Here is a 27,466-nt window from a genome sequence, read left to right on the forward strand (position 1 = left end):
TCCTGCTTGTTCTCTGGGCATGCAGCATCTTTTTCACTTTGATCGTTATAGAGGTATGGGTCTGAGTACGTTTCTTTTTTCAACCCAAAGGCGAGGCTATAGTGACAAATGCCTGTAGGCTACCAGTACTGTAATCATTTATTAGCATGTATCATTAAAACCAATAAGAAACTGCCTTAGCCTCTCTGCTACCTGTTGGGCAGTACTAATATTGCAAAAATAAGAATAAGAAAAAAATCACATGAAAATGTAGAAAAAGGCAGAGTAATATTAAAATGTAATCCCATATTCTTAGTTTAAATGCATGAAAATTAGATCTTGGGGTAAGAAACACAAACCATGCAGGGTTTTTTTATGTTCTCTGATCTGTCATTTACAGATCCTCATTATTATGGACCACAGAACTCTAATTGAGAGTGTTACTATCTAAATAAAACAACATACAAGAGAGAAAGAAAAACAACAAAGAGACACCGTTGATCACTTTGAACTGCTTTGGGGCTGCATTAGAAAAAAAAATGTAAGTTGGACTGACAGACGCTCAGCACAGGTCACAGTTTTTTTTTATTCTCAATTCAAACAAAGAGCAGAGACAAGGTGGCACACTGAGAAATTACACCAGGTATCAATACATTTGATGACATCACAATATCTTACTGAAGTGCTTTGATAACATATCCAGTTTAAAAATAAGGAGTGGAAAAAAGGCAATACAGAAAATATAGCTGCAGTTGAAGCCCATCTATGAACATAATGCTACAAAGTTGAAGAATCTTGGTGAGGGACAGTGATGTACAGAACATTTCCTTTTTAAAACACTATGTTCCCAAAGGCTACAAGGCTGGCAACACCAGAAAAATGTTCAAAGATCTAATCAAAATCTCTAAAGAGAAACCTGCTACTACAGCGCGTAAACACAAAGCTAATCTCAATGCTAAATTTTATGTACAGCTTAACTAAACAGGGGAATTTATGGCACAGTACACTGAAAATTAACGTTTTGTATATGTTATAAAATGGCAACTCATAAATGGTTATGGGTGAAGGTGGAAGTGCTGGAGAGATTCATTAAAAAACAGTTAAAATCTATGAAAGAAAATAAGGAAAAAAGACATTATGTGAGGAAATATATGCACACTTATATACTTATATGTAACACTTAAAGAATGACAGCATCTGAACTAAAGGAAATGTAACATTTCCCTGCAACTGGTGTTTTTTATTTTTATTTTTTACAAATAATGGGAATCACTTACAAAAGCATTGATAAGTTACAGTAAAAAGAAGCAGACAACGAGTAACAAATTAGAAGAAAGGGTAGTGAACAAAATGTGCCTTTGTATGAATTGAACTAAGCATGTGTCTGCATGTCTGAATGTCCACAGAGCTGAAATGAAAGACAACTGAACTCCCGGTACTTTATTTAAATAAAGAAGCAAAATCTTTAAGAACCAAGAGAGGAAGTTCAGTTATCTTTGTTCACTAGCAGCTGTTGCAATGATCAGGATGACCTAAATCTACGCTGACTCAATGTCTGCATGCATGATTTTATTCTATACTTGTTGTTTCTTTTGCCTACACTTCTAAATATTTACCAACATGTGTTTCTGGATCCTAATCTACCTTCATTTTGTTTCACATAGTTGTATCTTTATGTTCGTGTGTTTTCTTTACATCCAGCAACCATTTGGTGAACTCAGTGGCCCTCACCACTTGGCGGTTTAGCTTCGTGCCCCGCCGCCCCTCCGGGCAGCCAGGGGGAGACAGAGTGGGAGGTGGTTTGCTTAGCCATACTGTAGTGGCTGATCACCGTGTAGAAACGACCCCTTGAATTGGCATCTTGAGCGGCATAGTAAGCCTCGAGTGAAGCAGGGATGCACCGCTTGTGCTGTAAGAAAAGGTGGGAAAATTTAAGGGTTAACTGTTTTAATCTTACACTCTTGCATGGAACACAGGGACAGCTTTACCATTAGGCAAAACTAGACAGTTTCCCAGGGAACCAAGTTCCTTGGGGCCAAATAAAACTCCTTTTACATGTATGATTAATGCAGCTATTACTTATTTGTGCAGATTAATTATGCTTTTGATAAAGATCCTTTCACTAAAATGCTCTGTTTGGTGACAACATATAAAAGCCCAAAATCTGCTCTCCAAAGCAAGTACATTCGTAATTCATGCAGCTATTATCTCATTCAAATTTAAATGGAAACAGATAAGCAGATTATGGCTTACAATGAAAAGGACTGAGCAATCAGCTTAGTAGTGATTGGAAAAAAAATATTTCATTCCTTTTGAGATAGCACAAAATGTCAGCTGAGCACATTGTCAATATGAAAAGAAAAAGGGACAAAAGAAAATACAGAGAGGAAAACGACAAGAAAAGGGACAAGAAGAGAGGGACAAAACGTAGAACAAAAAATGTTTGTCTATTCCATTAAAATTTCTGTATCTGTATAGTGGGTCTGTTTTATGAGTTGTCATCTTTGTTCAGAGGGCCCCCTGCCTGTCTTTGACTAGGGCCCCAAATTTCCTTAATCCGCCCCTGACTGTACATTGTACCTAAGTCAGTATACCCTTGCTGCCTATTATAATATTAGCTGGTTATTTACAAGGTATCGCAGAAAATAGGTTTATTATACAGCCACCAACTCTAAACAGTCAGATAGTTGAGGTGTTTATGTATGTTATTTTTGCTTCAAACGTGGAGTAATTTAAAGAGAAAGTGCACCAAAGAAAGGGAACTGATAAGAAATGCTGCCTTCAGTAACCTTCAGGTCACAACCAAGATCTACGAACAACTTTGAACATGAAAAATAGCAATAATAGCTGATCAACTAAATGCCAAAGCAGCTTAAAATATATACTTCCTAGCCACTTCCCTTAACTGAAAATTTCATAATTCAAGGCGTTAGTTGTCGTTTTTCTCAAATAACCAAGACTCAACTTGAAAAGGAGAGTGGACGCTAATATTTTCAACTGCAAATCTTGAAGTTGATAGATTTGTATTTCTTTTTTGTCCTGAACTGAATCTGTGAGACTCCAGAGTACATCAAATCCTGGGTACACCATGAATGGCATCAGGGATAACATTTGTTAAGTTGCAGATTTGCTTAATCACTTTTTCTTTTACACATCCTGTCAATATTTATACAGAACTAATATGATTGGTGTAAAGAGGACCTACAACAGGGTAAAGATTAAAAATAAGCACATTTTGAAGACTGCTAGTATCTGGATAAAATGTTGACCACAATAAACCAATGACTTGCACTAATGACTTAGAATGTGCATGAACACATATTTTATCCTCTTATTTATTTTAGGTGTTTATAAAAGGATTAAATTGTCTCGTGGTGGTCCAGTATCCCCAGAATTCACACCAGCAGGAAAGTTAGTCTTAAAGAAAATGGAGGTATATTTTAGAAAGGATCCAGGGAGAGGTTTAATAGTCATAGACTGAGCCAAACCACTTTGCCTCAATGTTGGTCACGATACAGTCAGCATCAGAGATCATTTGAGGCAATAAGATGTCTTCAGGTTATCTAAAGGACAAAATAACATGTATGTAGTTGAGAGTTTGTCTAAACATAACTAGCTCTTACTGTAACTTAATGTTGGGATTTTCTGTTAACTAAATCTCTTTCATGTGCTCCAAACAAGGTGTTATATATTTATATGTGAGTAATCCAGCTCACCAATAACAATAGGGAACCCTGGATCTAAGAAATAAAAAAGTAGTCCACCTGTTCAATTAAGATTTTTTTGTAATGTGTAGTTGTCATGACTGTGCCCACTGTTGACTTCTGTTTCAGTTTACCTTTAAGTTTTTTAGTTTCACTTTGAGTTATTTTATTCTGTGTTTTCTTGTTCATTGGTTTCTATTTCCAATCTGTGTTATATTTAAGCAGTCTTGTATCTTTTGAGTTACTCTGTGTTGCCCCCTTGTGCAAGTCTCCTTTTCCATAGATAACTTCTAGTTACTTCTGTCTACACCTGCTCCCTATCACCTAATTAGTCCTCCCATTGTATCTGTTTGCCATATATCCCTAATCTTTATTTTTTATTTTTTAAGTAGGCCTTAAAAAAAGTTTCTAATCATATGTTGGATTTAGAGATTGGAGTGGGTAAAAAAAATCAATCTTTCATTATTTGGAAGACTATAACAGAAGCCTTTCAATTGACAGGGCAATTCTGTTTTTAATTAGGACTTGGTATTGGTTAACTATTCAGTGCAAATGGAGAAGAGCATTGTTTTTGTATCTTTTCTGCAGTAACAAATAAAACAAACAAACAAAAAATCCTTATGCAATTAAGAGTATTTGGTAGAGGAAAAGTAACAATCAAATAGATGAGTGAGAAGAGAAAAACATGTGTGAAAAAGTACGTGTTTGTATTTACCATCTTTGTCTCTGACACATGTAGTCATACATGTTAAATCTGGATATGGAGGTGTGGTGGATGATCCTCCCACCACCACATCGTGTTAGTATTTTCTTTTCTTGCTTTATATTATATTACAATTTATGTTTAAGTTGGTTATTTTAGACAGGTATTTTCTAATGGGTGCACACTTTAGTTAATGTCTGTCTGAATGGTTTATTTACACTTGTTCTTTTGTTTGAGGTGCTGCTGATGCAAACCAGCTGGAGAAGGAAACCTGGAGCGTACCATTTTTGAAAGACTGACGGAAGAGACTTGCTTCAAGAAGTTTTCAATTAGTTTGTCACTTAAATATTCACTTATTGTTTCTGCTAAGTAAAGGTTAGTTTTGCTTTATTTGTTTCACAGAATGGTTAATTTTGTATTTATTGGTTCTTTTGTTATGTTGTGCCTCCCTCATTTTGTCGACTTGGGTTACTCCATCCCTTTTTAAGCAGCCTTTAGTTCTTTGTTTGCAGGTCAGTTTTTTGTTTGATTTGGATCCTCAGTTGAGTTGGGCCCAGATTCATGTTATTTTGTATTTAAGTTATTTTGTATTGCTTTTGAGCCTTTGTTAACCATTTTTACACAATTAAATGAAAGCACTTTTTCAAATTTTGAACACCTTTTGTCCTTATTTAAGTTTGGTCCCTCACAGGAGGACTATAACCCGATATTTTCCACTTCAAAGCCAGGGTTTGATGAGCAACTCTCAAGGTGACCTCTTCCATGGCAAAGTAACTTTAACATTAAGATAAGCCAAGAGAGGGGGACGTTGTACATGCATTTATGTGCAGTACTAAACATTTTGGCAATTTGCTTTATGACCTTAGCCACTGAAAAAGAAAAAAAAGTATATGACGGTTATCATGAAACAGCTACAGGGCCTTATCTTTTTTCTTTCTCTCCATAATTAACATAGCTGATAAAATTTTACAGCAGATTTATTTGGCTTTAAGCAAATTATGCTTGATTACACAAACCCACAAGAACATTTGTGATTGATTGATGATTGCCAATAAAATAAGAAGAGCCTCCTGTAATTTTGAATCTGAAAATATAAGTGGGCCAGCAGCTTTTCTCTCTGCTCCCATAAGGGACTTAACTCACCATTTTTTCTTTATTTAGATAGGTGACAAGGAAAAGATGGAGAAGTCAAGTGCACAGAGAATAGAGGGCCTTGTTCAGGGACAATTCTGCAGGCTAAATGTACAGTGTGACAAATTAACATAACAAAAATGACTATTAGGGTCATTTACTCACAAAGGTCCTTTTAAAGTATGTGCTTTTTATTTTACCAGGATGTTTTTTGTTTAAAAATCTTCATAGTATATTTACCAAAGTTTATATCTTGTACATCAGGGGTCTTCGTTTTCCAGGCCAGGGACCCCGAAACTGATGGCGAGATGGAGCGGGGACCCCCTAATTATATATTTTTATGAAATTGTGTTATATCAAACTTGTCGTATAGTCACTCTTTTATTGGAGACATGTAATGAAAGTAATTTCGGCCTGGGATTATTTAAGTATTTCTGATTTGATTTGATTTCTGACAGGTGTTGTGAATTAAACGGAGCCCAGCTTGAAAGAGCTCCTGTGTGTCGCTGAATGTGTGCATTGATGAATGAACGACATCTTCTGCCTCCATTTATCTGTTTACTACAGTGTGTTGAATTCATGTCAATGTATATTTAAAGGCATTTCAATTAGTGGAAAAAATTGCAGGGGGAATATAAAAAAGTCTAATCAACCAAAACTTTTGTGACCCCCATGCAGTACCTCAGTGGACCCCCTATGGGTCGCGGACCCTGTTGAAGACCTCCTTTGTAGATCATAATGCTCCTCTTCATACTATTTTTTATCTCTACTTACAGTAACAATCATTTTTGCACTCAGACATTTACATTTTTCACTATAGCCTTTTCAAGTTTTACATTAGAAGAGGATTACTAGAACAGAACTGGACAAAACAAATAAAGCAAGTTCTCTCCAGGGTATCAATAAAGTGTTTATCCTAGTTCAATTATCCCCTGTGAGTTAACAGGAGATCTCTCCTTACCCAATTTATTTTATGGAAGCTTTGTTTTTCTACTAAAATATCTTACTGTATTTTTCTTGATCTGTTAAGAGATTGGTGCCCCATTTCACACTTTGTTTGTGTTTGTTCCTGTCAACACAGCAAGAAAAAGAAGACAGAAAAATACAGTACATTGCCCAGCCAAAAATAAAAGTCACAAACTAAGTGGACAACCTTTAGCTTTGATTACAGCAAGCATTCGCTATTGCAGTGTTTTGATAGGCTTCTGCTTAATTCAGATGTATTACTTCCATTCTGTGTTGCATTTATCTTACACCAAGATTAACAATGGAAGAGTCTAATCAAATGCTAAGTTCGAGGTCTGGACTGGCTGGTGGTCAAGTCATGTATTAAAGTAATGTCTCAAGTTCTACAAACCAATCTTTGACAATTTGAACCAGGTGAATCTTGGTATTGCTATCCTAAAATACGCCAGTACCATTAGGAAAGAGAAAACCTATTGACAGCTAGAATAAGGTCAATCAGTATATTCAGTTACTCAGGCGACCTAATTCTTTCTGTATAATGTTGCTTTCCTGTACACTGGGTACGAGTGCATCAATCCACCTGCCTCTCTCCTGACCCTGTTGTGCACCTCACTCTGCAAGAAGGTTAATCTTGACCCATCAGACAACGTGAACCTCCACCAGTCCTCCAGAGTTCACTCTTTATGCTCCCTATTAATCTATTCTTTTCAACCCTTAAGTAAAACTTACTGATTAGTGGGTGAAAGTGGAATTGGATGCTGGAGTTGGCCTTGCAACCTACAGGTTGACTGTTCAAGTTCAAGTTCCTGCTTTCAGTGTTGTTGTTTCCTTGGGCAAGACACTTAACCCTCATTGCCTACTGACAGTGGTCAGTGGCCTGGTGGCACCTGTGTATGGAAGTCTTGCTTCTGTCAGTGAGCCCCAGGTAGCTGTGACTACAATGTGGCTTGCCACCATCAGTGTGTGCATTAATTGATGAATGACTGAATTTAGTCTAAAGCGCTTTGGTCAAGACTCCTTACTTGAAAAAGCTCTATAGAAATACAGGCGATTTATCATTTACCACAGTGGTTTCTGACTGATACACAGGTGTTCAGTCCCAGTCCCTTGATGTTACTTTAAAATCGTGCGTGTTAAAAACTTCTCAGTTTAGTTCTTAGTTTTAACTGTTACACTTGGTTTTTGGTTTTCTTTAATTCAATTTGACCAAACTTATAAGTATCCGCTAATAACAGCATAAATTCATTCAGAATATGACGACATTTCTTCCTGAAAGACAACGATTCAAATGGGTGCTGCGTCTGCAATATAAGGAGAAAGGACCATTCCACCAGAAGTAAAACTGACCAATATCGCTACAAATGTTTTCCATGATAAGACCAACTTGTACATTTGTTGGTACTCAAAGGTCACTGTGTCTGATATTTCTTGACGTTTTTCAATTTTTTCCCTTAAAAATGTTTAATAGTTGAGGTATTTTATCATACTATAATCCAGTTCAAAAGTATTCAACTACCACATACTTTAAAAAAAAAAAGATTTTAATGGAAAATGAAAAAAAAGTTTGATTTTATGATGAAAAATAAAACACAAGCAGCTGATCTTTGACATACTGTCCATTCTGGTTAATTGCTTTATTGCCTGACTTGCGTCCCCCCAAACCACCAGATGTCATATTGACGCTGGTTTTTAGGCTAAATCTGGTCGGTCCGTCATAGTCTTGATTTGGTCCAAAATAGATGTTAAGTATTTGGCTATATCTGGTTGGTCAATTTTTTTCCCAATTTAGTCCAATAATAGATGCTGAAAAGACTTTGCAAACCCAGTTTTTAAAGTCTTTTCAACAATCTGAAATTTACAGCTTTTTACCTCACTTTTCAACCAAATTTAGACATTTGGACATAAATCATGTTGTCTTTGCTATGTCTTTTCAACCAATTTTTGCTTGGTGGGTCAGCTTTGGACAAAGGCTTTGGACAAGATATAAACTGAAGTATGGGCCAAATAAATCTCTTACCTTATATATGAATCCATCTGGGCAGGCATGGTCGTAAGTGAAAGCTTTATAAACCACCAGGAACACGATGCAGGCAAGGAAGGCCAAGGCCAGGATAATCAGAATTGTCACCTGGAGGAGAGACAAACACATGGTCATTGTGTCTGTCAGAGTGGAATGGAAGGTTTGGTGTTTATACAGTATGCGGTTCAGTGTCAGGGGTTTGACAGTGAGAAAGATGGAGTGTGTAAACCATAATGTCTCTGTGTGGTGTCATTATAAATGGTAAGATGTTGCTGACTGAGGTCAATGGCTCCTTGAGGCAAGGTGTTCTGTTTAGTTACATGATTAGTTTTCCAAGATGGGTCACATATATAAACCAGATGGCTGTTACTACCACAATTACATGGTTCAGGGTGATACAAGACATAAAATATAGGAGGTAAAACTGAAAGAAAGCTTATATCTTTTTAATGATCTTGTTTTGATTTTGTTGGTTTGTTGTTTCATAGTCCAGCACTCCTACATTGCAAAATGTATCTGTATATATGCAGAACTTGAATATTTAATCTCGGGAAATATTAACCTAATCCTTTTAATGTATTTTGTTAAGTTACTTTAGAAACTGCACAAAGTAGTTTTCTAGATGATTGAAATCTCAATATTTCAGAGAGCTACGGTACTGATACCACGTAAAGCATAGAGCAGCTCCGCCCAACGAGTGTCAGACACACTTTTGCACCGTGCAGCGAGAGCAGCAAAGCTGCTTCAGCCGCGCGTCAGAACTAACTGGTACAATCTAAACTGCAGGCACCAGGATAAAAAAAGCTAACATATTCTGCCGGCAGATTTCTGCATTTTAAGTTAATTGATGCGTCAATAAACTGTTTCAGAGGAGTGATCACAGCGCTCTGTCATCAGCGATGTGTCTGTCTCACGGCCAGCTCCCAGGTTTGATTAATACTTTGTAATAAATACATGAATAAAGCACAAACATACTCAGTTTTGCCCCCGCTCTATTTTTAAATACGCAGTAGAGGTATTTCTACGTAGTAGAGGACATGTACCTGTATATAAAACCCGCGCCCTATAGTCCGGTGCGCCTTATGTGTGTGTTAAATACAATAATGGCACACATAACTGAGACTGCGCCTTTTAGTATGGTGCGCCTTATAGTCATGAAATTACGTTAATTGAACAAGGTGGTCAGAAATGATGGAAAATGGAAGTATGAAAAACCAAGAGCATCAATAATCTTCATTATACCTTCATGCTAGAACTGCATTGCTTAAGGTGCATGTAGTGTTGCTCTGCTAGCATCATTCTGATGTTATATTTTAAAGAGAACTTTAGGCAAGGAAAAGCAAATTTATTTGTAGAGCACAATTCAGTACAAAGACAAAGACAAATGCAGGACCTGGTTTAGGTCCTGTATTTGTCAATCAGAGCTTATTTGTTCCGATGTTCTTTGCATCTAGTGTTGGATGCTCCGCAGCTAAAAAGATTTTTGCCAGTACATTCATGTTTGGATATTTGTTATGACCTGTAACAGCAGCAACCATGGCAAGTTTTTTTTTTTTACACACCGGAAGCAGCTCATTAACATCGTACAAGCTTAAATAATAAACTTCTTTTGCGAGCACCAGCTGAGTTGAAAAGGAGAGGGTGAGGATGCCAAGCAGGAGAAAGGAGATGAGAAAATCTTGGCAAATTGAGGATTTTCTTTTACCAATCTTTATAGAAAATATGATATCTTTAGGAGATAATTTTGAAGAACTCATAGCCATCTGGCATTGCAGTATTATTTGCTCTACTGAAACTTGGCTGCAGGATCATATCTCTGACTTTAATGTCTCCCTGCCAGGCTTTGTGACCACACAAGCACCCAGACATAATAACAAGGCTGGAAATTGGTATGCATTTACTGAAGGATAATGTTAAGGTTGAATTATTTAGTCATTGCAACAAAATTGCTATCACTGCCAGTTATTTGCAAAAAATAAAATATTACAATCAACTCTTTTTACAATAGGCGGCCACATTTCTCCAGATCAGACAAATCACCACCCAGCAAGAGTCAAAGAACAAAATATGGAAATGCATATATTTCTGAATGATGCAAATGTAGATGAAGTGTCGAAAGATTAATTTTTTCTGACAGACAAGACAATGCTGCAGTGGGTCATATTAACATGAAAGGGGGAATGTTCCTTTATATTTCCAATTTGACATCCTGATTTAGTGATTTAGAGTGAGCTTTAAATTGGAATTATGCAAATCACATTCAAAGGATAGCTTTAGGGATGTGTGCAGTGCTTTGGCTGTATCTTTTCACTCAAAGATGAAATGCAACATTTGATTTTAATCGTCAGGCAGCTGAATAATCAAATCTTCCATGTAGGATGAATATTCCTAATGTCTTGTTTTCCATTCCTGACTAGCGCTGAAGCCATTTCGGATTACTGCTCAGCACACAATCTGTCACAGTGAGATGTCAGAGCAATTATACAAGTGAGATCATCAGTCTCCAGCAGCATTATGAGGGTGGACAGGGACACGCATGCTAAGTGACTGTTTACCCCGTGTCAACTGAGGGACACAGCTTTCTCCCTTGGTTGCCTCCGACACTTCTGCTAAATTACATCACAAGGTGCCATATATTAAAAGGATGCAGTTAAAGTCACTGCGACCCTTCCTTTGAAACTGCAGCAGACGGGAACTGACTGATTAAGACCCTCTGAATGGGCTTCTTTTGAAATCGATCAATAATGATGGAAATGAAACGTTTTATCATGAAGAGGGATTACAGTAAAGCTTCAAAGATAACTGAGGAAGCAGCATGTTTACTGTCTGTGTATAAATATAAACTCCAGCTATAAGTGAGTGGGGGGATTTTTTTACTTCTTTGCACAACCAGAGCAGATTTGGCTGAAATTGACTTAATTGTGTTCATGTCAAATGGTAAATTAATGGCTTTATTAAATGATGGGCATACTTAACAAAAGGCGTACAGCTGAAGGAAAGAAAAAATGTAAGGAAAAGTCTGGTGATATTCATAATTCAAACTTCTGAAAGTACTTTAACTAAAAAAATTAATACTTTTCAATAGTAAAGTGTTTTTTATTAAGAATTATTTTCATTTTAATGTGCTTTACTGCAGGGCAGACATCCATGTTTGTCAAAGAACACTACTGCCACCTACAGGTTTGTGACATCATGGTGCGGTATCGGCTGTTGAGCAAGTCCCAGTGCTGTATCTGGTGTTTGTCACAACGCGCTATTATCCAAGTCATCGTGAAACATTCTTCTTCGAAATGTTATTACGTGTTTTTTCTCTGGCCAGAAGGTCAATGGAAAATCCTCCCTCTTCAAGTTGGCAATCCAACGATTAACCCATCCGTGGAGGATGAGGGATCAGAACGGTGAAATAAATGTTTTGTTTTGTTTTTTCATTTATACCCGATGTATTACAACTTCCAACTGCCATGCGCATAGGCATTGTCAGTTTAACTATAGCTCTGGTGAATTTCAATGGTGAAGTTGATTGCAGATGTGTCTAGGAGCTCCCAACTGCCATGCGCATAGGCATTGTCAGTTTAACTATAGCTCTGGTGAATTTCAATGGTGAAGTTGATTGCAGATGTGTCTAGGAGCTCCCATTGATTTTGCTTGTAAAGCGGGGAGAATGGCGCTAGGCTTACCGCATCCGTGACGTCTCTACCGGAAGATGTCAGGAGTGATGTGTTATTATATTTTGGTGATTGCACCAAAAAATGTTTTTGTTTTTTTACTGATTAACGCTAAATTCATTAAATCACAGCAAACATCTTAGTTTTAGGTATAGATAATGATCCATTGATAATCCCTTGCTGACCAGACTTTTCCTTTAATGCTTTAGAAGTCCCAACTAGACTTATATCTGTTATTTTTATTTCATGGACCTAAATAATCTAAGCAGAATCAGAATTGGCAAAGTTTATTACCAAGTAGGTTTGCATTTACAAGGAATTTGACTTGGTGTTGGAGCAGACAAATCAGATATATATATATATATACAAAGTACAGAATCTATAGCTATATACAATATAAAACATACAACATACTGTATATAATATATAGCTATGTACTATATACACAGTAGGCTGTGCGTTAATGTAACGTAGGAGGTCTGGAGATGCTACGTTGGTGTAGCTTCTAGGTCCTGAACAGGGGAGGGAGAGGGGCAGTGTCAATGCCACAGGGGTCTCTGGGCCTTGTTGATAAGGCTGGTAGCCGATGGGAAGAAACTGTTCTTGTGGTGTGAGGTTTTGGTCCTGATGTACCGAAGCCTCCTGCCAGAGGGAAGTGACTGAAATAGTTTGTGGCTGGGGTGCGAGGGATCAGCCACAATCTTCCCTGCATGCCTGTCCTGGAGGCATACAGATCCTGGAAAGATGGAAGATTGTACCTTCTCTGCAGATCTGATGACCTGGTGCAGTCTGCCCTTGTCCGTGGCGGTGGCACCAGCATAGCAGATGGTGATGGAGGAGGTGAGGATGGATTCAATGATGCACCATGGCAGGTTTAATTGTTTCAGCTGGCGCAGGAAGTACATCCTCTGCAGAACTTTCTTGGTGAGGGAGTTGATGTTCAGCTCCCACTTTAGGTCCTGTGAGATGATTTTTTTTTCGATTCACTCATTGCTGGCCTTTAGCTATTAGACATTAAAACCATTTTTAGGATGAAAATCGACCATAACACGCTGGGTTAAAGTCATTACTGTAATGAAAGCCACTGCCTCTGGCAGGTGCTTACAGAGCGGAGTTTTCATTCCCAGTTCTTTGCCTGGAGGCAACCAATAGTTTTAACTTCACCTTAAATAACTTCTCAATATAATAATGACTATAAAACAGGACTTAAAGTTTAACAGCAATTTAATCAAAACCAGTAAGAATAAGGTTTCTCATGTCATCTATAGGTTTACCCACATGTACTGTACACACTGTACCAAGAGATCTGACAAATGTTCTGTGTCACATCTGTGAATTTCCTCTTAAGGTCCAAAATATTTTTTTTCAATAGCTGAGCAACCTGCAGATTTAAATTAGGGCTAAAACAATTAATCGGATTAATCGTGATTAATAGAATATTGAAATAATCCTTGATTGAGTAATCGATTAAACATAACTGAAGTACAGAAACTCTAAAACATGCCTTTAGTTGAGAGTGACCCCCATATAAACATTTTGCATTTAAGATAAAAAAAACTGTTTTTGTCCATCCATATGATCTACCAATATTCCTCAAGTGGAACAGTTTTAGTCATATCCGGTTTAAACTCTGTAAAGAATCTTCTATAAGGAAAACTTTTCTGTCCGTTTATTATTCGATTAATGTAAAGAAATAATCGACAGATTAATGTAATTAGTTGAAGCATCAATTTATTAATGTCTAGCCTTGCTTGTTGAGGAATATTAAGCCAGTTTTATATCAATTCCTTATTTCATCCAGGATGGGGTTTGCAAAATCAGCTGAACTAATATTTTTTTTTTTATTCTCCTGTTTCAGAGTTTGCATTGACTCTGATTGTCAGCCTCAATTTTTTAAGCTTGACAATTTACTGTTAATAGGAGTTTGAACATAAAAAAAAAGAAAAAATGCACACAAGAGAAGTGTGAAAGTTTATAAACCAAATGTTTGCATACAGAAATATCCACAAGCCTTGATTTAATTTACACTGGCAGGAACCAGGTTTGTCACTACAACAGCTGGTTAGAATAAGAATAACAAACAACATATTTAACTTACTGACAGCTAACATTGCTTTAAAAAATCCAATAACTAAGATTTACATCAGTAAATTCAATGTGCTGTAACTTTAAAACAAATCATCATTATATCCAATAATTTTTTTCCATGTAAATTAAAACAAAATACCATAAATAGCTCACAGTAGATAGCTGAATGATGTTAAATTCCACAGTAATAAAGGGGAGAAAGATTCATTTGATTTACTTGAGAATGATTTGCAAAATAACTTAAGTTTATAAATTAGTCATAGTCCTGGATTGGGGAAAAAGTTACCAGTTCTTAATCAATCATACTCAAGTATTCAAAGCACAAAAATATAACAAATTAGACAAATGTGAAGAAGACCATCTTGTCTTGTTTAACTGTTAAATTAAATTTAAAGATACACAATTATGACTGTTATTAGCCATTAGAACCAATCTTCACCTTAACAGCACCTTTAACATACCACTAATAAACAGTTGCTTAAAATCTTCTATTGATGGTGCTGTGGTCATGTGGAGCACAAATCGATAAAAAAAATGACCTTTCTCTATTATTCATAACCTGACTGATCTCAGCTATAACCTAAGGAGGTCAGCAGATAACCAGCACAGCTCAGAGATTATTTCCTCCATGCAAGATACGGCACTATTCTTCAGTTCCTGTGTTTTATTGTTCCAAATAAAATAAAGGCACAATATGAGGTTGATCTAAAGGGTGAAGACACATTTACATAAACACCCACACACTATGGTAAAAAAAACAAACTCAGCTTTACTTTAATCAGTCACCACAAGTAAACATATCTTGTCTTCACTAAGGTGTTGCCAAACTTTTATCAACACATACACCACCTGCCTACTGAGCATACCAGGTAACAGTATGAGTAGTCAAAGATGTAGGTGGAGACACAAAATGTGATCAATAAAAAAAGGAACCAATTATTCATTAAAAGGGGTGATTTACTTCTTGAGCCCCATCTTCTAGTACAGAGTTTCACTTTAGCCTCTTTCCCACTGATAATACTGGTTTATCGTGTGTTTTTCAAACATGGCTCGACCCGATAACAATCAGCATTTGGCTTCCTTCCCATTGGTAAAAAAGCTGGGTCTAACCCCTTGCTTTGGGTTAGCGATGATTATGTCACCAGTGCGACATAAATCACTAAAGTAAACAATCGAGAGCAACATGTAAGGAAGACCCGGTGTAGTCAGTGTGCTTTATTGTTTTGCTCTATTATCTGTCCAACTCCCTCTTAACAATGCTGCGCCATGTTTATCAAATGCAAACAGAGTTGTTTCGGCTTGTTAGATCAGACCCTACTGGACCGGTGTGTTGACGTCCCTACTTTTGGGATCTGGAGTTTCTGCCACCTGTCTCCAGCAGAGAGCGCCCTGGGTCTCCTGAGCAGGAGCTTCATGCACACCTGAGGATCATCAGCTGATCAGGAGACCAGCTACATAAGCAGCAGCCAGACCTGTCTTCAGTGCCAGAGTGTTGCCAAGTTATGGTTAGCAGAACCTGAGCCAAGCCTGCTAGTCTGATCTTCCGTGATTCTGAGTAGTGTCTAAGATCTAATCTGTTTATGTCCTCTTTGCTTCCTAGACCTGTCCGCCTGCCCTCACGAGCCAAACCTGAAGAGTCGCAATTGGATCCGAACTCTGTTCTCAGGAGAGAATTCTGGCAAACCCTCAAGGTCTGAGAAACACTCAAGTCTGAAGACAAGCGCTGCCGCTGTAAACTCTCTGCTGAACCCACTAGCTCTGGACCCAACTGGTTCCCCCTCTCATCGTGTCTGTCTGAGTACCTTTAGGTATAGAACAACATCAAACTCAGTCAAGCTGCCCCAGACCCCTGGCTAACCAAACTCTCCCTTCTCTACAGAGAATCCTCGTGAAGTCTGTCCCGGGCTTGTACATAAACCTGTGATTACATGTTTGTGCAACTTCAATAAACCTTTGAATTTTTACCCCAGTCTCCGTGGTGTGTTCTGCATGTGGGTTAAGTCAGTGAAGCCCAACATGACCCCTACGTTACACTCAATGGTGTCACGTTATTTAGCGGGTCGTCCCGGGTCTGGTGTTCCCACAGCAAGCCGATCAGAGCCGAGGCGATTTTAACACATGTTGCTTGCCGACTCATTAGAGCCGTGTAAACATACGTCAGCGAGCTGTTCCCACTGCCACTAAAAGCTAATTTTTTGTTTCTATGTCTATTACTGTAAATTCCCTAAAGCACAATGCATTAAATTAAACCTGTCGAAAGAAAAAAAAAGTTTTTATTCTTACTTTTCTCCTAAACCACAGCAGCCGTGTTCATGCTTATAACTGTGATTGAGTCTCCCGAGCGTTACCTTTCTTTTGATACCAAAATTATTCAGTTATAGTTTGTTAGTGCTAATAAAAAAACACTTAAACTTGGGCATGTTATTTTAGCACCAACGTCAGAAGAACCCCTCTGGGCAGATGAGGTTAATATAGAGCATCGGCATAAAAGTAAAGGTTAAACTGAGTGCAGAGTAATTATGTACTCTTTTCTCTAAAACCTATTAAGTGTTTTTCAGGGTTGTGCTAAAAATAATTTCTTCTGATTATTCACCCTCATTAAATATTTCAATAGATTCTTATCCCTAATTAATAACAATTTAAAGTCTGGATTTACAATATGCTGAAGATAAACCCCTGCATCATGATCCAACCTCTAAACCTCCCTGTTGGTGATTTTTTTTTTAGGGTTATCAAAACTCTCCCTCTTAACTTTTAAAAATTGACTGAATCTTACTGGACTATTTTAGCCAAAATTAGCCTTAAATTATTTTGCAAGATTGGCTTGACAAAAAAAACAACAAATTATACTATTTTGGCCATTTTTATGACTTTGCATCTCACTCTGTTCATGTTTTTCACATTTATTTTCAAGGTTACTCTCATCTATCCTACAGTTAACTTATTTAAAAAAAAAAAAAATGCATTCAAATGCTTTACATCAGATGCCATATTGACTTCCTAATGACTGAAATAAACACATAGTTGTGTAGTTTCTATAAAATAAGAAAATGTCAAGTTGATATACCAATAAAAATGTAAAAACATGGAAAAGAAATAAGATCAAGATTATTCTGTCCTCCTGCTTGTTTACTATTAATCAAGGACTTTGATTACATCAAATAGCTCAGCGATGAATCAAAGGTCCAAAATCATTATCTAAATCGCTTCTTCACAGTTTTCCCAAGCATTTCACATATGATTTGCCTTCCGTTTGTTAACATAGTGATTTGTTAGGAGGCAACGCGCCACCCACGCTTCGACTGCTATACGTAGACAGGCCATATGGAGGAGCAGACACCTCCTCATATTCACTCAACAGAAGTGTGCGAGTGCCTGTGTGAAGGGGGAAAAGAAAGGTGGGGGTGTGACAGTGAAGAGAAACTTATTCGATAAACCGACTGACAGAGGAGGTAAAGTGAGATAAGAAAGAGTAGGCGACAAAGACAATAAAGCAGCAAGTGAAAGGCAGACGGAGTGGGCATGAGAGATTCAGGAGTAGATGAACAATCTTTCTTCTTTCGGTAGCAGCTGTGAGGTGGAGGACAGACAGAGAGGGAAGCATGGTGATATATCCAGTAAAGGAAGAAAATATTCCCATTTATCTATAGCCTCGTTAAACAGTCCCCTGCACATGTAGAAGAGCTCTTAGAACTTTTCACATTTTCACAGACAGTGGCTCCGTCTGTTCTTCTCCACCACAGAACAAAGGGGATCGGATCCCGGGTCTGAGGGGAGGAGCTGGTTGGCCCTTATAGTGTATCGCTACCTGGACCAAGGAGTAAAGTATGTGTGCTTTGACAGTTCATTTAAACATTTTAACACAATTTTACACAATAAGCTTGGTCTGAGGTGTTACTGGTCATTCATAATTGCAAAGATGAATGCGTTCCCTTGAAGACCATTATCATAGCGGGAGATTGATTTAGATGCCTGAGAAACAACCTGAGAAATATAGCTGTTTATTATAAATCACTGTAAAAACTACAATATAAGTCACATCCCTCAGGCATTATTGTACTTTTGTCCTTTTGAACATTGAAAATAACAAAGCAAGTCCTAAAATTTGAACTGTTTCTTCATTCTATTTCATTTTTCCATATTAATCCAGATCTGGAAAAAGGTTCCAGAAGATGGATCCCTTTTCCCTTTACCAAGCTTGAGTTCTCTCATCGATCCAGTTTTCCTCCTGTGTGTTTAAAGTAGCCCTTCCAGAAAAAACTATCTAAGCAAATAAAGTTTCTGTTTGTTTTCAGTTGTTTCACTGAAACAAAGAAAAGTCTCAAAGCAGACAGTGTTCTGGGATTCGGCTGCCCCTGAGCAAAGTATCTCAGACAGGCTGTAGGGATGTCAAGGAGACTGTGGAGAGGGATTTGGACTCTCGAGGACAGCTTATCCGTTTGACACAAGCATGGCTATAGTAGTCAGGCAGCAAAGTACAAACACTCTACTGTCGAGATGCATCATGTCTCTGCTGAAACCCCACATTCTGCTCCAGAATAAGGTCAGCCAACGTTCGCACAGAAGCAGTATAGAAAGTTATTCAGCAACTTTGATTACCCCACAACAGACAGAAGCTGTTTGTTTTTCATGCAAAATGTTTTTTTTTCTCAAATAGAACCAGTTATTTTAGGTAAAAACATAAGAACGCAATAAACTCCTTCTGTTATCCTACTGATAAAAAAAACAACCTTATTGGATCACTGAACTCAGGGCTTAAGAAGGCCTAACTCTTGTCAGGTGTGAACAGATAATCTCCCTCACTCTGACTGTGCATATGCAGAAAGTGTGAACATTTTACACTTTTACATCCTCCGTTGCTTTGCGATGACAGCAGAGGGAGTAGCTGGATTTAGTTTTTTTAATCTGACCAGGACTTTCTACAGAGTAAGGGTTTTGGATTCCACAGATTATCCTGAATTAAACAGAAAATAATCCTGCCTTAAAGTCCTAATGTCTGTAAAGAGACTATACCACATGTAAGTCATCTATATGAGTCAATTTGATTCATAATAAATATAGATATGTGGTGCATTGTCTAACATAATCCATGTGTTATGCAGGAAGAGCTACCTTTTTGCACACCAGATTTGCCCTGCTATTCCTAGAGATCTACATAACCTTCATATGATCCCTAACATTTTTTGTACACGGATAATCAAGGATCACATTCAGCAAATTAATGAAAATCAGACCTTAACCGTGATGACTTCTTAAAGCAATAGTGATGCACCCAAACCTCTCAGATTGGACCTTTCCCTGATAAGAATGATTTATCCATTCAAACTGTTCCCCCACTGGACTTCAGGATTAACCCCCGCCCTGCTAAAAAAATAAATGTTCATATGATGTCCTGATATTTCAAATTACACTCAAGATAAAAATCTTAACATTGGTTCACATTTTCAGACTTTAGGATATATCTAGGATGCAGATTTTGTTTTTAAATGACAAAAAAAGAAATGGTTATAACACAAAAACAACTTCAGAGGGGAAGTTTGATGAAAACTTTATTTAAAATCAAACATGCTGTTCACTGATTAATCAAGAGTTAAAGAGTCGACTGGGGTGGATGTTGGGGTTTAATTTGCTTTTATAGAGACTACAGCAAAACAAGTCCCTCTCTAACATAGCTTACATCAGGGCTACAAGAGGGACTATATCCAGCAACAGTAGCTAAGAATTCAGACCAGGGCATTGATGTTCCAATTTAATTGTTTTAATTTTTTATTTATTTTTAATCCTTTATCCATCACTGACTGCACAGTAGCAAGGTGGGTAGCACTGCTGCCGTGCAGCAAGAAGGCTCCAGGTTCGATTCTCGGCCCGGGGTCTTTCTGCATGGAGTTTGCACGCGTGGGTTCTCTCCGGGTATTCCGGCTTCTTCCCACGGTCCAAAAACATGACTGTTAGGTTAACTGGCTTCTCTAAATTCTGCGTAGGTGTGAGTGAATGGTTGTTTGTCCTGTGTGTCTCTGTGTTGCCGTGCAATGGACTGGCCACTGTCCAGGGTGGACCCCACATCTCACCCATAGACAGCTGGAGATAGGCAGCAGCACCCCTTGCAGCCCTGCTAGGGAAAAGCCTGATGGAAAATTGACGGATTGTTGGATTGTTCATCACTTTAATCAGACTTGCTGTCTTTAAAGTACTCCCTAATTTGGCTTAATCTGGTCTGGATTGTTTCAAATATTCATTTAGGCATCTTTGATGAAAGCCTTTTTAAAAAGCTGCTCCATGGGGTAAAAGGGGCTTCAAAAAACATCCACAGTCTGAACCCTTTTTACATTTGCTCCTCGAGGAGGAGGACAGCTACAGATTAAACCTCCCTTTAATCTATAGTAGTAGAGTAGAATTAGAATGAGAGTTTTTGTTTGTGTGTGGGTATTGTTTAGCTCACTTTAATCATTATATACTAGTTTAATTAATCATGAATGGAATTCACTTAAAGGTTTTAATTTTAGTTCTGATTTTAAACAAATTCTGGAAAAAGATATATGTGACAAAGCCTGCTGAATAAAGCAGTTATCCTACATATATGTTGATAACTTGTTGAAATAACTGGTGTATAATAGCCTAATTATGAGGAAAACATATTCAGGTTTCTGGTGTTTTGTAGTGAGATGCAGTGAACACTTAGCAGAAGATGGCTGCTAATTATGCTAATGTTTTCCAATTAACCTTAGTCACTATGGAGACTAAACTACAAGGGGTTATGTCAGTGTTTAAGGTCGCATTATTTTCAAGACTCTGCTTGGAGGGAAATGCTCCTGGGTAAACAGACATGCAGCAGGTGGGCTAAGAGAATTAGTGTAAATACAAATCAGGAAATGTTAAAGACACAAAAATGCTCTAACAGTTACAGAATGATTAAAGGTCAAACATCTGCAAACCTCAGAGCTCCAGGGGCTCATGAAAATATATTCCTATGTAAAATGAATGAATGAAAGGAAATCAAATGTTCATGTAATGAAATATGCATTAATTCTTATTACACAACACTAATTATGAATCAGTAATTAGTCCCAGAGGAGCCGCTAAACATCATTTTTGACATGTTAATCAGCTTTTAGGTATAAAGGCTGCAACAATAAGATTAAACGAATCATGCAATCTGCTTCATATTGCAAACACCTGCAAGTTGTGCCCCGAACAGCTGTTTTCATCCCAAAACAAGCTTCATTACTTTAATGACCCTTCAGTCTTTTTCTCTAGAAAACACACTTTAGTGCAGCTATATTGGTTTACAATATGCACTAACATTTCTCTCTTCAGTGAATTAGAGTCTAATACATAATAAGGTAGAATTTAATCAGTGATTAGAAAATTGTTTGCATTCTAAAAACATTTTTTATTTGAAAACTCAATTTTTTTTCCAGTTAAAACGAGAGTTTTAACATTTCTGCACCATTCCAGACTCTATTTTATCTTTTCATTACTTACTTAAGGCTTTTCAAATATCACCTTCGATAATCAAACTCAATCAAACTCAGAAAATGTAACTTTTTCTAAATCTATAAGTCAGAACAGCAGCTGCATAATTGTGAAATTGTTAGAAACTGTGTCGCTGTCATTTTATCAATTATGATTTTTTTTTCCTATATTAACTTTTAATTTTAAGCTCACTTTAAAAGCAGTTTTTTCTGCTAACCATTACAGAAAATGGAAACTTTTCCACTGAGCCCTAACAGCCCTATAGTCAATGATTTTAAAGCTTTATAGGGCACTCAATTAAATACTTTGAAAATCGTAACTTTTTAAGTTAAGAGCGTAATTGGAGCTCAATACATTATTACTTTTGTAAAAAAAATATGTTTATTTTGATAGCAAACATTAAGGTCAATCTAATAAAAGGAAACAGTCACTTGCCCTAATATGTTAGCAAGAATAAAAAAAGTGCTTTGATAAGAAATTCATGAAAAAACACTCACAGAGAGAAAAAAAAATTTTTTTTTTGTCAGAACATTATTGTAAAGCATTAATGCATCAGTTCTGTTACAGGCACCTACATTTTTTACTCTATATCCTAGTTTATTAACTTTTTGACTTAGCATTTTAACTTTTCAAATAGTTTTAAACTTTTCCACTCAGCTTTTTTTCCTCTTAAACGTAACTCAACCTAATGTACAGTAGCTAGCAGATCTTCCAAAGGCTAATCTAATTTTTCAAATACCAAAATGACATGTAGTAGTATCTTTGCTGAATGGGTGGATAGGGGGGAAACTCCATTTGTTAGGGAAAAACCAAAGTGAAAAGTGCTTAGCTAGAAAAGTGACTAATACACTGGAAAAAACGATCTAGAAATAAGTAAAAATGTCTTAAATTAAGTGTATTTACCCTTAATTTGAGTAAGCGATTGAGATAGTTCGCCAATGGAATGAGTATTTTTACTCTTAAAATAAGATAATTAGATAATATGCACTTGAAACAAGACAATGCTGTTGTGTTGTCTTATTTTAAGTGTAAATTCTCTTGTTCCATTGTCAAAATGTATCTTTTAACTTCTCAATCCAAGAACAAATGCACTTATTTTAGGAGAAAATGACTTATCTAGATTTCTATTTTTCCCAGTGTAAAAGTAGAAATGACAGACAGAGACAGAGAATTCTGCTAAGAAACAGTAGCTAAAGAAATCAAGGGGGGGAAACTTCAGAAGTTAGGAGGTAGGAGATGGATTGGTTTAAATTATGAGATTTAGAGATCCATCAGAGGCCAAAAATGTAAAGACATCCCATTATCCATAATCAGACAATAAAGTTGACCATTAAAGGGGAATTTCATTTTTTTTACATTTGGCCCTTGATTTTACGTTATTACATCATGTTCTACTCACCCATGTGAGTTTTGTGTCATTGGGAGCCATTCTGAAGATATTCCATTAGGTTATATCCAAGTAACATCTTCCTATGGGCAACGAGTTGAAGGCACAAACTAAACTAAATTCCATTTGGAGAGGGAGATCATCAGTGGTAGCACTATCTTCCAGGCATGTGAGTAAAACTAGCAGCAGTTCAGTGGACAGGATGAATGAACGGTAGCCGGCGCGTGCAGATGACATCATACACACTCCGCTTTGTTTTAAGAAAATATAAATATAAAATATATAACCGCGGATGTCTGGGGGACAGTGATTCGCCCACATGTTATGAATGCTGGCGTACCATAAATGATAAATTATGAACAGTTTAGTTTGTGCCTTCAGCTCGTTGCCCATAGGAAGACGTTACTTGGATATAACAGAATATCTTCAGAACAGCTTCAAATGACACAAAACTCATATGGGTGAGTAAACATGATGTAAAAACGTAAAATCAAGGGGCCAATGTAAAAAACAAAAAAGCGTTCCCCTTTAAGCTGGGCAAACAATTTAGGATTTTTTGTCCTTTTCAGGTCGATCTTCCTGTCATGCGACAATTTTTTTGGATGTCATGTAGTATACGGGGATAACAAGGGCCGATCAGCCACTCGCAACCACCTCCCGATCAGGAATCGCAAGAGAAAATCAAACATGTTTGAAATTCAGTCGGCCGTCATACGGTGTTCGTGGGCAAATCCTGCTGTTGAAGCAGAGCTACAAGCCGATTTACCAGAACCTCGAGACCCTCACATTGTGCAAACGAGGGAGTTCTTCTTCTTCTTCCAGATTGACGAGTCCGACCAGCACCATCTCTCAGCGCCGAGTTCGACGTGTGGATTTTGGACATGCAGTGTGGGCAGGTAGATTATATCAGAGCTACGGGCTGTACAGTGTAAGAACAAACATCGTAAGCAGTGAACTTTTAAACCCTGTGGTTTGGTCGTACAGTTGGAGCTATAGCTGCGTGCAACGATTGGAAATATTGTAATAGCGTACGAAATATCGTACGCCCAGCTGAGAGTCAATATATTCATGAAGAAAAGTAAGCTCAGCCTTCCTGCCACCAGTAACCTACTGTACCACCAGGAGCTGTTTAATACATTTGGTCAAATACTCATCAGGAATACTGGCAACCGGTTTGGAGTCTGTTAAAGAGACGCCCCAAAGTACAGGTATCATCAAGACCAACAAGAGCAAACTGATGCTGCTCTGGAAATGTATCTGGTTGAATGTTATAAAGTTGAAGTCCATTATTTGACAGTAAGAAACACAATCCGCTGCTAAAAACAGAAAACATGCCACTCTTCTTTAACTGAGTCATATTAAGCACATAGACATTAGTGATCAGCCAGAGGAGCAAAGCAGGTTCATGACCATAGAGTAAATAGGGATGCCTGAAGGGCGTTTTAGAAGAATTTTGTTTCACCTCTGAATATCAATAGATTCATTTCAACACTCATAAAGTATACATTAAGAATGTCTTCAAACTGCATAGAGGAAGGTTAGAGAGGAAAGAGAAAAATGATGCAGCACACCTACACAGAGTTATTTCTGCTAGATGGAAAAACTCCAGCTCATGAAATTAAAGATGTATTTGTCCTTCCCCTGTGCTTTGGAAAAGATTCAAAATGCATTATTTAAAAAAAGAAATAGGCTTTACTTTTATCACTTCTTAAGACTATACACTAAGCAGCCAACTGCTCAAGCAACACCCAGCCAGACTACCGAGGCCTTCAATGTCAACAAACACATAAAAGAAAAGAAAATAAGATACCAGCAAATGTGTACCCATTTTAACAGATGGAAGCCAAAGTGGGTAATATTTAAAACGCATGTTAAGTTTTTCTCCTGAACATGTATATATTTATTGTTTGGAGCTTTTGAGCAAACGTACAGGAGGTGGATGAACTATGAGGACAAATGTTAAAGTGAGAGGAAACAACATAGGAGGAAGTGGCAGGTCAGATTGGTCCTCTGCAGTCAGCCTATTTTTCTAATTGCTCAGCTTGTCAGAACAGCAGCAGCAAAGTGGAGCAGAAAAGGGGACACCTTGACCTCACACTTTGTTCCTTTGTTCTATCTGCATGAACGACGAATTACCAAAGCTCTGTTTTTATCTGGTATGTTTCCAATGTAAGATTTAAGACATTTAACACAAATGTTTTTTAATGTTCTAAATCAGTAATGTCTTCCCAATAGATACACTTCTTTTATTTTTCCTTCAAGCTATTCTAGATTAAAGCATAAAAACTAATTTGTTAACATCTGAAATTGCTTTGTATTGTGTAATATCTACAGTGCTTTTCAAATGAACTTTTAATCTATTTTAGTATCTAACTGATTTTCTTCCAATACTTTGTTCTATCCATCTTTTCATTACTGCATATCTTACCACCACCGTGCTTCATCATAGTAATATTTTTATCTTTCTTTTTTTTTATCAGTGTTGTTCATTTTTTATCACTCAGTTATTTTTTTGTATAGGCCACAAAGTTCAGTTCTGGTCCCATGGAACAACAGCCTTTTCTCTCACTTTCTTTTAGCAAGGGTATTCCTTTTTCCACCCCTCCAGGCCAGATTTTAGAATACATCACTAATGATTGTCTTGTTAACAGGTGGGCACCTGAGCTGTGGGTCTGTGCTAGGCATGGCCGGTTTAAAAACTACTGTTTTTCCATATTACCGTTTTTTGATCTATAACTCCATTCCACAGAAAAAGTGGTCCGATTTCACAGGTGCATCATAACCCCTTCCCCGCACTCCCCTGTATCTACTAGCTCAAACGGCCAAATGATGGCTAAAAAACGTATCTTCTCCACACTGCTGCAGCCTTAAACTCATTAAAGTTCACTATTAGGTAATGCTTCTGCTAACACAAAAAGATGGACTGTAATGGTCAAAAATAAGAACATTAGTTGCATCTTAATGGGATCGTGCAATATTTGCTAAAGAAATCATAGATGAAATTGATGCTGTTTTAAAATGAAGAACCTACCTTTAACTGTCAGTCAAAGCATGTACAGTAGGAGATGTTGAATTTGATTTGTTTTAAGTGAACGACTAAAAGTACTGAATACATGCTTAGAATTTCTGTTGCTTTTTGGTACGGTACATGTAATGATAAATCAAATATATAAATATATAAATATAAACATTAAAACCATATTAATTTCCAAAGTGACACATTAGGCCAATAAAAAAAAATACCTGTGCAGTGTACCTTGGTTGTCTCATCTATTAAAACACTGGAATTGTTGTCATACTATTAAATAAACTCTGTTAATCATAGCATTGGATGAAAAAAAACGTATGAATGGCCACATAAAGGGGCATTTTAGCATGACACAGTGATCTAAAAACAGCCACCTCCAACAATTAAAGTTGACTTTGATTATAGAGATTATGTTGAAGATCAGCCCACGATTCAGCAAGCGTTTTTTTTTTTTTCACATTTCTTTTTTACTGCAGTCATTTTAAAATAACACAATTTATAGCTTTAGTCATAATACTGTGTTATTTTTGCTTAAGATTACAAACTAATCAGAATTTAATACCAGCTCATATTCAGTTTACTACTACCACATTCATAACAGTTAAAAGTGATGATGGATAAAACTGCCTGTTCAAAGTGTGTGTGTTGGTGGCGTGTGTGTGCATGTGTGTGTGTGGGGGGGTTGTTCTATAATAGTGTTCTATAATCTAACCCCTGCTTTGATTTGTCTATTTCTGTCTTCCTGATGTGTCTGCTGTCCTCCTTGGTCTTCATGATGCTGTGTGATCTCAAACATTCTTTAGCAAAACTTAATGTTGGCATGGAAATGTGTCCATTAAAGCACACAAAAAGCAATCTAACCAGACATCTCCATATCATTTTAGAAGAACTTTACAACCTGTTTGTTACATTTTATCAGTCAGATTTAATATTTACCTGATACTTTTAGTAACGGTTCATTATGTAAGTTCCATGTTATTCTATTGTTTCTTGTATCGGGATTGAATGAGAGGGGGCTACCCACTGCTTCCGGGGGATAGCACTGTTGTTTTGCAGCAACAAGGTTCCTGGTTCGATTCCTGGTCCTTGCTCATTTTGCAAGGAGTTTGCATGTTCTCCCTGTGCATTTCTGGGTTCTCTACAGATACTCCGGCTTCCTCCCACAGTCCAAAAACATGACTGTTAGGTTAGTTCTTCCAGTGTGTGAATGGTTGTTTGTCTGTGTTGCCCTGACGAACCGCCCAGGGTGTACCCCGCCATTCGCGCATTGACAGCTGAAGATACGTAGCAGTACCATTCGCGGATGGATGGATGGATGGATG

The 27,466-nt window shown here is 37.3% G+C and overlaps 1 protein-coding gene across 1 annotated transcript in view; it reads right to left on the reverse strand.

The window, feature by feature from the left end:
* Positions 1 to 533: 533 nt before the first annotated feature.
* The window catches only part of LOC107100902 (neuron-specific protein family member 2), a 52,363-nt gene continuing 25,430 nt past the window's right edge, over positions 534 to 27,466 (reverse strand). The window contains exons 4-5 of the mRNA XM_015399576.1: positions 8,501 to 8,611; positions 534 to 1,888 (exon numbers count right to left, since the gene is read on the reverse strand). Of these exons, the coding sequence (XP_015255062.1) occupies positions 1,697 to 1,888; positions 8,501 to 8,611 (303 nt within the window). The 3' untranslated portion in view covers positions 534 to 1,696. The remainder of the gene's footprint in view (positions 1,889 to 8,500; positions 8,612 to 27,466) is intronic.

The sequence above is a fragment of the Cyprinodon variegatus genome, unplaced genomic scaffold, assembly GCF_000732505.1.
Source record: "Cyprinodon variegatus isolate N-32 unplaced genomic scaffold, C_variegatus-1.0 Scaffold1025, whole genome shotgun sequence".
NCBI classification, from domain to species: domain Eukaryota; kingdom Metazoa; phylum Chordata; class Actinopteri; order Cyprinodontiformes; family Cyprinodontidae; genus Cyprinodon; species Cyprinodon variegatus.